Genomic DNA, 10,000 nt, shown 5'->3' on the forward strand with positions numbered 1-10,000 from the left:
AATATGCATGAGAGTAAGAAGCGCTATAACTACTATCTATCATTATTGCAAAATTAACCTGATATGGTTAGGAGGAAAATATTGTATTTTAAATGACTTTATTACTGGTGTAAAATAACATCAGCATATACTGTCCAAAGCTAAAATACTATAGATAGTCTGATACAAAGGTCTCAACTGACCAATGCATGTAGAGCTGTGTGGTATATAAAGATATTAATATTAAAAGTGCATGACCACATGTTGCCTCATGTGCTGCAAGTCAAATGTGATTAAACAGATATAATTAGATGTTAGTTAGTCTGTTTGGTTATTTATATTGTGTGTGGTGGTGTAGGAACCCTGGTTCTCAGGCACACAGAACTCAGGGCTCAATACATCGAGGTTCATGCATCGAAGGGAAGGAGGAATGGAGGGAGGGATAGAGAGAGAAAGACTGAAAGACAGAAGGCTGGTTCCAAAAACTCATACAGTTAACACTCTGTAAGGACAACTTGAAAAAAGAACTAGCGAGCTCTACATGGGTATACACTGGGCTCCAGTTCCAGGTGCCTGGAGTGTAGCTTAGAGTCCGAGATTGAGAGTGTGCTAACTTGCTAAACAGCTACTGCAGAGTCACTCTTGTCTCATATCAGAGGTAGCTTTGAGAGTTTTGATCCAGTCAAAGAGAGGCAGAGAAGGGTGGAGAGATAGAGAGACAGAGAGAGAAAGAGAGAGAGAAAGAGAGAGGGGAATGAGGAACAAGGGTAGTGGATGGATGCATCACAGCTTGAGATAGAAATTACAAACCAACCGCATTCTACATGTGGGGGCAGTAGATGGATGTGTTTGTTTATTGGTAGTGGTTTTGAGAGTGGGTGCAAGTGAGTTTCATTGTTGTTGTTGACGTTGTTGTTGTTGTTTTTGGGAGGGGGTGCATCGGTTGGCATGGAGACACATGGAGCCAGGTCATGAATGGAACAACATGATGTTTTTCATAGTGCATTTTTGTTTGTTTGTTTTCGATTGGATGGATTTATAAGTGGGGAGGGGGCAGGGGCGCCAACAAAGCAGAGGAATAAAGAAAGCATGTGAAAAGATAAAACAGGAATAATACTCGTTATGGATACAGTCAACAACTTGCGGAATCTGTCAATCAAACACAGTTTGTTTTTGATTGGTCCTGTCAGACCACCCCGAGGTTCCAAGCCCGAATTTTAAGATCCGATAAGTTCATTCTTACATTCATTATTTCCAGTTATTTTCAATTTCAAAATAAATTCATAAAAGGTACGTTTCTGTGAGTTTGGTAAGCCATTTAGTGTCATTCAACAGCCAAAAAGGCATTCCTGAAACCACTGTTGATGTTTAGTAAGTAACATCAATTCTTACTTACAATATACAATTTTTAATCTATGACTTAAGTTTAGCTGTTTTAAGCTACATGGCTTTTAAGTGTGTGGCTGCTTTAGTAATTCATTTTGTGGCTGCTTATTTTCACTGGGGCAGTGTGAGAGGTTCAAAACAGTGATATTTACACACATACAGTATAGTAGATCATATTGAAAAACCCCACGATACCTAGCCAGAGTTGTTATGCACAGGTCAAAGTGCATGACGCACAATAGCTACACAAGACATGCACATCAACTGTACATACTGCACACACACAAAACACACACACTTACACACACTTAAACACTCCCACCCACACACAAACATATACAACACAAACACACACACACACACACACACACACACACACATACACAATTCACAAATCACAACTGCATCACATTGGGCATCACATTGGGAGGAGTGGTACTGTTTATGAGAAATGCATTGACTTTACTGGCCACTATAAAAAATACTAGTAGCTACTTGCTACTTCTGAAGTCTGGCTTTAAGAACCTGAAGATGGGAAAGTGAGATTGTCTTTGCAGTGTGAATCCCTCAGAGCCGATTGCGATGGAGTGTGCAGTTTAAATTATCTCTGCCGAGGTCAGGGGGGGATTTGAGTCTCAGTGGACAGTAAAGTCAATCTAACGTCACCAGTCCTCCTCTCTCTACACCGAAGTCTCAAGAAAGACCTAAGCAACATCAGCAGGTCACCAGTAAGGCCTAAGCTGCTGATACCTGATGAGCTCACTCACTTACTCTTTACAGTTTTTTTGTATACAAGTTTCACAAATACTTGATTGCACTTTCAATAACTTCAAGAAACTGTTATCTTTAACAACCATACTCACATTCACACACACTCTCTCTCTCCCTCTATCTCTTAGGCAGACAGAGACAAACAGACAGACACACACACACACACACACACACACACACACACACACACACACACACACACACACACACACACACACACACACACACACACACCTTCACAGGTACATTAGCAAACTAATTCCTACAGAACAGTTATGCATATAGCTCCTGCTCAGTTTGCTAAACCTCTTCCCACAGTCCACTTCAGTGGGAGAAACTTACCACGAATTCCGTCACTATGATATCCGTGACGCTCCCGAGCACAGAAACAAAATCAAAAATGTTCCAGGCGTCCATGAAATAATTCTGTGGGGAGACAAACAGAGAGGAGAACATGTTTTGACCAATGGCCAGGGCAGCTCAGGGATGACTGAGGAGAGTATCTGCAAATCATAGCCAGTGCGAGGCGGGTCGCAGAACTGTGGCAGCCAATAGGAGGGCAGTTGCCATGGAGAGGGATGAGTGAGGAAGTGGATGAGCCCATCGGGGGCCCACTGTCAGAGTACATTTCTGAGACATACTTTTTTTGTAGGTCAGGATGAGCAAGCTTTCATAAAAGCTCATCTGCTAAATAAATAAACCAGCTTCATGAAATAATAATGGCCGGTATCTAAAATATATTTAGAAACTGTCTCTAGACAGAGCTGTGTGGGTGTGTACATGTGTGAGTGTTTGTGTATGAGTGTATGTATTAGTTTTGTGTTTGAGGGAAAAGAGAGAGGAAGGGAGAGCTAGATACAGAGAGAGTAAGAAAAATATAGAGTGAGATACAGAGAGAGAGAGAGACAGAGAGAAAGAGAGAGAGAGAGAGAGAGAGAGAGAGAGAGAAAAGGATAGAGAGGAGTTTGGGTTGAGGTAAGCAGGTTCACTTACCAGGATACCAAAGGCAATGATCTTGAGTATACACTCCATGAAAAAGAGTGTGGTGAACACTATGTTCAGGTTCTTCAGGACTTTATCATAGGCATCAGGAGCGTCATTATACTAAGAGACACGCAAACACACACACACACACACACACACACACACACACACACACACACACACACACACACACACACACACACACACACACACACACACACACACACACACAGACACAAACACACACAGAGACAATCATCAGAGATACAAGTGATATCAGAAATCCCCTGAACATTATCCCCCGAATTTTTTTTCCCAATAAAATGCACCACATGACAACAAGCCACCAGCAGTCTCTAAACTAGGTCTTAGGTGAAAAGCGCACACACAGAGTGAAGGGAACTGTTGTTTAACAAATGCTCCTTCATTGTGATAACTAACTGACAATGAATAAGTGTAAAGTAAAGAAAGACTGTTTGAACAATTTGACTTTTGTTTTCTTCTGCGGGAGCTCAGGTCAGGGGGGCTCGGTCTCCTTCCTACCTTCATCATAAGGACGACGGTGTTGAGCGCGATCAGGGACATAATGCTGTACTCGAATGGCGTTGACACCACAAACTGCCACATGCGATACTGGAAGCTTTGCTTGTTCTTTGGCATGTGGCGCGTCAAGGGCTTGGCGTTGATTGCAAAGTCGATACAGGCTCTCTGTGGAGGAGGGGAAGGAAGAGTGGTGTTACTTTTTACTTTCACTTCAATCATCCAATCATAATAAGACTTAGAGGGGTGTGGGGGTGCTCTGCTCCATTGTGGGGGAAAGTTTGTTGAAATTTGAACTCAACAGCCAATCACATTCAGTGCTCCTGAAGCAATGTTGTTGATTGACTGGAATAATGTCTGGCTCAGGACAAGCCACATTTGTGACATTTGTTGATGAAATCAAGATCAAAAACTGCACCTTTAAGCAACCATGTCATAAACATTTCATAGCAAATGCCATATCCTGTCACACAATGTCATGACAGTCAGTATTGGTCATTGTGGCATTCCAGAGTATCTTGTACGGTGCGTGATCCCGTGGAGGAGGAGAGGAGGGGAGAACGAGGGAAAAGAAGAGGAGAGGACGGGGGGAGACCAAGGGAAAAGAAGAGGAAAGGAGGAGGAGAGGAGAGGAGGAATGAGTGTGAATGAGATTTGATACAGACTGCATGGAATACCTCATTCTTTTCTAGGCTGTAATCCTCCATCATCTTGTCTCCCTGCTCTTGGAAGGTGATGATGATGAGAGCCACGAAGATGTTGACGAAGAAGAAGGGGAAGACAACGAAGTACACCACGTAGAAGATGGACATTTCCATCCGGTACCCCGGGCTCGGGCCCTGGTTCTCATAAGTGGCGTCGACCGAGTGTTTTAAAACCCTGATACAAGAAAGAAAGAAACAGAGAGAGAGAGAGCGAAAAGAAAGAGAGAGAGAGAGAGAGAGCGAAAAGAAAGAGAGAGAGAGAGAGAGAGAGAAGGTTAGAGATCATGAAGGGGAAGGGGATGGACTGCACAGGAAATATTGACATTTACATGGATCCATTTAGCAGGTTCCTTTATTCAAAGCAGGTACAGTGCAGTACTGATACACACTCAGTCTGCATGCTCCCTTACTCTACTAGCTAATGCAGCTTCAGGAACCCTTCTCTGTGTGTGTGTGTGTGTGTGTGTGTGTGTGTGTGTGTGTGTGTGTGTGTGTGAAACTGTGTCTATACTCACGTCGGCCACCCCTCTCCAGTGGACACGGTGAAGAGAGTTAACAGGGCCCAAAGCACGTTGTCGTAGTGGAAATCGTACTTCTTCCATTCCCGCTTCTGCGCCTTCACCTCATCATTGCCATTGTACACCAGGTACTCTCCCCTGAGGAGCACAGCCCACAGTGGTCAACACGGGTCAAGTTGTCAGGTCCACGCTACATACAGATAGCCGCTGTGCTAACAGCACATTTCATTGGTGTGAGTGTGTATACATGCATGTATATGTGTGTTTCTATTTGTGAATGTGTGCATGTTTGTAATTCTAATAAGATTTACTTTCTTGGAAAAAGGTGGCTTTTCAAATATTAAATACATGTGCAATGTGTGTGAAATGTCTGTTTTGTTACATAAAGTGAAGATTACATCTTTCATATGTGTTGGCTCGGTGTGTTTGTGTGTGTGTGTGTGTGTGTGTGTGTGTATGTGTGCGTTTGTGTGTGTGTGAGTGTGTGTGTGTTCTGTGTGTGTGTGTGTGTGTCTGTGTTTTCACCTGCAGTCACGCTCAAATTCTTTGGACTCATCAGTGCAGAAGAAGAAGCGGCCTTTGAAGAGCTGCACGGCCACCACAGCGAAGATGAACATGAAGAGCATGTAAACGATCAGGATGTTGAGCACATTCTTCAGCGAGTTCACCACACAGTCAAACACTGCCTGTAGGGGGCAGCACAAGCAAGCTCTCAATACACACACCTTACAGGGACCAGAAATTCTGTGACAGAATTACAAAGATAAACCTTTAAATAAACACACACACACACACCTATGCACATAAATAAACCAACACGCACATTTATACACAAATACACACAGACCGAGACAGACAGAAAGACACCCACACACACACAGTACCTTTAGCTTGGGCAGACGTTTGATGGTCTTGAGAGGTCGCAGTACCCTCAGTACTCTCAGAGACTTGATGGTGCTCATGTCTTTCCCCTTACTGCTCCCTCTGAAGGACATGTGGAGAAACAACACACAATAAAAACGGGAAGGCAGGAAACCGGGCTGGGCTGGGCTGGGCTGGGCTGGGTGTTGGGGGGGCAGGGGGGCGGATGAGGTCTACTTTTACAGACTCCTTCATGCCAAAGGTGAGACTTCACCAAACTTAGTTGATGCACAATTAAGAATCATCTTCCGCTGAAACAATTTTGTTTTCTCTCTTTAGGGCAAACCAAGAAAAACAAAAATGTACAAAATGACATCATAGCGGGTTTCTTCAGAGATGCTTTGTAAAAGTCATGACACATCCCATAATAGCCATAGTAACCGTCAGGCATTGTCAGACACAATGCCCAGCCAAACCTCTTTCTTTCTTTTTCGCTCGTTTGCGTTGGAACGCACGCAAGAGGAAGTCGCCGGGGAGCCGAGAGAAGAGCAGTGATGAGTGTTCAGGATGCGTCAAAGGCAGTTATCATGAAGAGTGAGTAGGGGAGGGGGGGTATATCACAATGCATTTCACATGGGGGTGGGGGTGGTGGGAGGGTATCTAATGTGGTGTTGATTACACAGGACTGAGAAAGTATACTCAGAAAAGGAAAAAAAGAACAGGCAAAGATAAAAAGGCATTTCACTTCCTCACATTATACAAACAAATGTGGGGCACTGGTGGGAATCGAGGAGAACATCCTCTCTTCCTCCCTCCCAACCAGAATGGGAAATGATTTAGGACACTACATATTTATTTTCAGTGCATTTTTATCACTCAAGCCATTACAAAATGGCTGCCAGCCATTCTTGTCATTCATGTGAATGGGAACAGCTACGCTTCCAGGCAAAGACATCAGGTCAGTGCAGGCAAGTGGGTGAAGTGAGACGAGAGGGCATCTATTCCGACCTGTGATCTCAAAACAAACAACCAAACATCCTGACAAAGCTGGGCCAGCCTTAAAATCAAAGGCTAGGCACTCAATCAAGCGACCGCGCGGGTGTTGTCTTTAACTATGAACTACAGGAGTCCATGAGTAAGGAAGTGGAAGACAGTCCAACCAATGGAGGATTGACTGAGCGCAAGCCCTGGCTGTGGCCCAGCATTTCCAATCAATAATCAATGAGGGCAGTCTACAATGGGGTGCGGATAGGGGTGGAGATTTCACCCTAGGTGGTAGGTAGGGGGGAAAGCCCTGGGTGTCAGGGCTCAGAGGTCAGGGTGGCATAGTTCACTTTCTACAGGGGTCGCCAGTAGCCCCTCCCCAATGGGAAGGGGATCCAGTATTGCTGAGGACTGATTGGGTAGAGGGAGGTTGTGATGACGGGCAGCGGTGTTGACCAAAGGTTATATGAACAACGAGGAAAACAGGGAGGGCATCATAAAAAGAAAGAAAGAGAGAGAAGCCTTTGTGCAAGAGAAAGAGAAAGGTCTGGAGAGAAGGGAGTGCCGGACGAGAAGAAACGGATGGCGTGCGGCGGTGAATTGAAAGGGGGTGGACTTTACCGGGTAAGGCTCCTGTTGTAGTCACCAATGGCGGAGACACGAGAAATGGTCAGAGACAGCAAGAAGAGACAGAACAAGAGAGGGAGAGGAGAGAGAGACAGAGAAAGAGACACAGAAAAGACATACAAACATACAAAACAGACACACAAACACATAAAAAAGACGAGAAGAAGACAAACAGACAAAAGGGGGAGGGAGTTTTGGTGGAGGACAAGAACATTCAAATGTGAGACGGACAGAGAAAATAAGGAGAGAGGACAGTAAAGAGGGGCTCTTGGTGGCTGGTAAATACACACATGTCACATCTACCTACTTACCTTGTCACACCTGAGTCCATTATGTACTAACATACAACACTCAAGTAAATATTTACAGCAATGGTGAATGACCTGAGGCTAGTCAATTTATAATTTCTTACATGCAGTAATTAGCTCTGAAGTGTCTTATTTGTCTCAAGGTTATTGGTGTTTTCAGGATATTTCATGCTGAAAGCCTGTGTTTATCTAAAGATAAGCGTGTTAAAGATCTAGATAAGCTAATCGCTATCGCCTATTTGGTAATCATCCTTCGGGGGGCAAGACGTCAAAGAAACAGATAAACATAAACCTGCACTCCCGCATGAAAATAAATTCTGTGACACAAAGAGATCCAGAAGTGTTCACAGGGAGCAGTGTGTGGAGAAACACTTTTGCTACGAGATTGAAAACAACACAAGATCACACTTGAGCTGTTTTTGAAATCTTCGGTGATATCAAAAACAGGTAGATATCACTTGCTTCTCCACACAGAGTCACTGAACACGAACACCAGGACGAGTTACAGGTCCTGGACCAGTCGGGGCAATCTCTGGTACTGACTGTGCCTCAGCGTGAACCTCCCAGTGCTAGCATGCATGCTAATGCTAACCCAAGCTCACGGAGCCAGGTGCTTTGGCAGCCCTTCCTATGACTTCCTAGGGCTTGACTGGATCAATAGTGGAGGAGTAGCTCCTGTCCCACTTATGGATTGGGACACCCCTCTTCACCTCTGGGGACAACTCTCTCTGTGACAGTCCAAGCGAGTGAAGTGGAGTCGTAGTGCATAACAGACTTAGCCACAGCCTTGGTCAAGTGAATGGCATATTGGATCCAAAATGTCCCATCCCTGAGCAGCCTGGGAAACCGGCATACAGGCAGGCATTTTCAGGACACTATGTCCATTTTAGGGCACCCATACCCAAAGCTAGCATAAGCATAGTTGCTCGGATGGGACATGCATGCTTATGCTCATAGAAATGGTGGAGTCATTCAGACCTAAAATAAAGAGGGTGTCAATCGAGCAGACATTTGTTGAGTCCAAACAGCTCTGCACTAAGACCCTATCTGTCTCATAGGCCTTAGCTCACTGCATGGTGAGGAGATGATCCTTACATAAGGCCCTTTGGGGTCATGCTATGTGTTTCTTTTTCTTCTGCTTGACTTTCATAATTGTTCACTTGGACTGGGATAGGTAAATATGTGCTGCAGGCTCAAACGCAGAAAATGAAAGAAAAACAGAAACTGTACATAAAAGAGACAGAAAAAGAAAGGGAGACATCAGTGACCTGAATGCCTGGACCTGAAACCATTCTATCCCTCAGTTAAATTCCATTCTCCACCTCCCTCCCTCTCTCCCTCTCTCTCTTTCTCTCTCTCTCTTCCTCCTTCTCTCATCTATGACTCAACAAATGGAAGCACCACAGGTGATCATCTCTGTCCTTGCCAGCCTGGAGCAAATGAAGAGATGAAGGGAACACGTGGGGGAAGGAGTCAGGGAGGATAGGCGTGAAGGAAATGCTATCAAAGGAGGAGTAATGGAGAAGGCATGTAGGGAAAAGAAGAGAGAGGAGGGAAGTACAAGGGAAGAGAAGAGGAGAGGAGGAGGAGAGGAGGGGAGATCAAGAGAAAGTAGGAGAGAGGAGGGGAGAACAAGAGAAAAGAAGAGAAGAGGAGGGGAGAACAAGGGAAAGTAGGAGGGGGGAGGGTTTGGGTTTCCAAGGGGGTGTGGTGGGTGGAGGGATTCTTTGTGAAACCTATCAGCTCTTCGCCTATAGTGCACGGCTAGGTGAGGTTGATAGGTTTTCTGAAGAGCCATTCAGATCGACATACCACTGTATATGCACTGCAGTGTGCGGATATACCAGCATAGTATATGTACAAGCTTCCCCAGTCACCAAAATTCAATCCAGCAACATTAAAACGTGTTCGGGCACAGGAGCTACAGGTTCGTGAATTAAACAATAGGTGGGTCAGGCATTTCTGCAGCACACCATCTTGCATGCCAGCTCCTTCTAACATGGCCATGACAAACTGATCCAGGACCAGTTTGCGGCTTCCATAATGGCATGGCTTATGAAATCGAGCCACTGATGAGGAACATGTCTGCTTGGTTTGGATGCTAATTCACAAAGCCAAAGCAGCGTGGCACCTACCTTCAACTCCCACAATGCACTTGTGGGTGGCACTCTGCAGCTGTTAGAATGTTAGCTAGCATGCACAGGTCACAATTTATTTGCTAATGCATCAATGGCGGCGACGCGTGAGTCGGAATCTTTTCAAGAAAATCCCTCTGCTGCCTTGAAAGCTACAGCTGTCATCCGGCCATCAAAGGATGATGCTTTATATGAAGTTAGTC

At 44.8% G+C, this 10,000-nt stretch overlaps 1 protein-coding gene across 1 annotated transcript in view; it reads right to left on the minus strand.

The window, feature by feature from the left end:
• The window catches only part of cacna1ab (calcium channel, voltage-dependent, P/Q type, alpha 1A subunit, b), a gene marked incomplete at both ends in the record, with an annotated part of 150,645 nt that overhangs the window by 31,427 nt on the left and 109,218 nt on the right, over positions 1–10,000 (minus strand). Inside the window, 7 exon segments of the mRNA XM_080837498.1 lie at positions 2,479–2,562; positions 3,130–3,240; positions 3,664–3,828; positions 4,338–4,539; positions 4,880–5,020; positions 5,408–5,568; positions 5,767–5,866. Coding sequence (XP_080693624.1) covers positions 2,479–2,562; positions 3,130–3,240; positions 3,664–3,828; positions 4,338–4,539; positions 4,880–5,020; positions 5,408–5,568; positions 5,767–5,866 — 964 coding nt within the window.

The sequence above is a fragment of the Sprattus sprattus genome (genome assembly GCF_963457725.1).
Source record: "Sprattus sprattus genome assembly, chromosome: 1".
Lineage (NCBI taxonomy): Eukaryota > Metazoa > Chordata > Actinopteri > Clupeiformes > Clupeidae > Sprattus > Sprattus sprattus.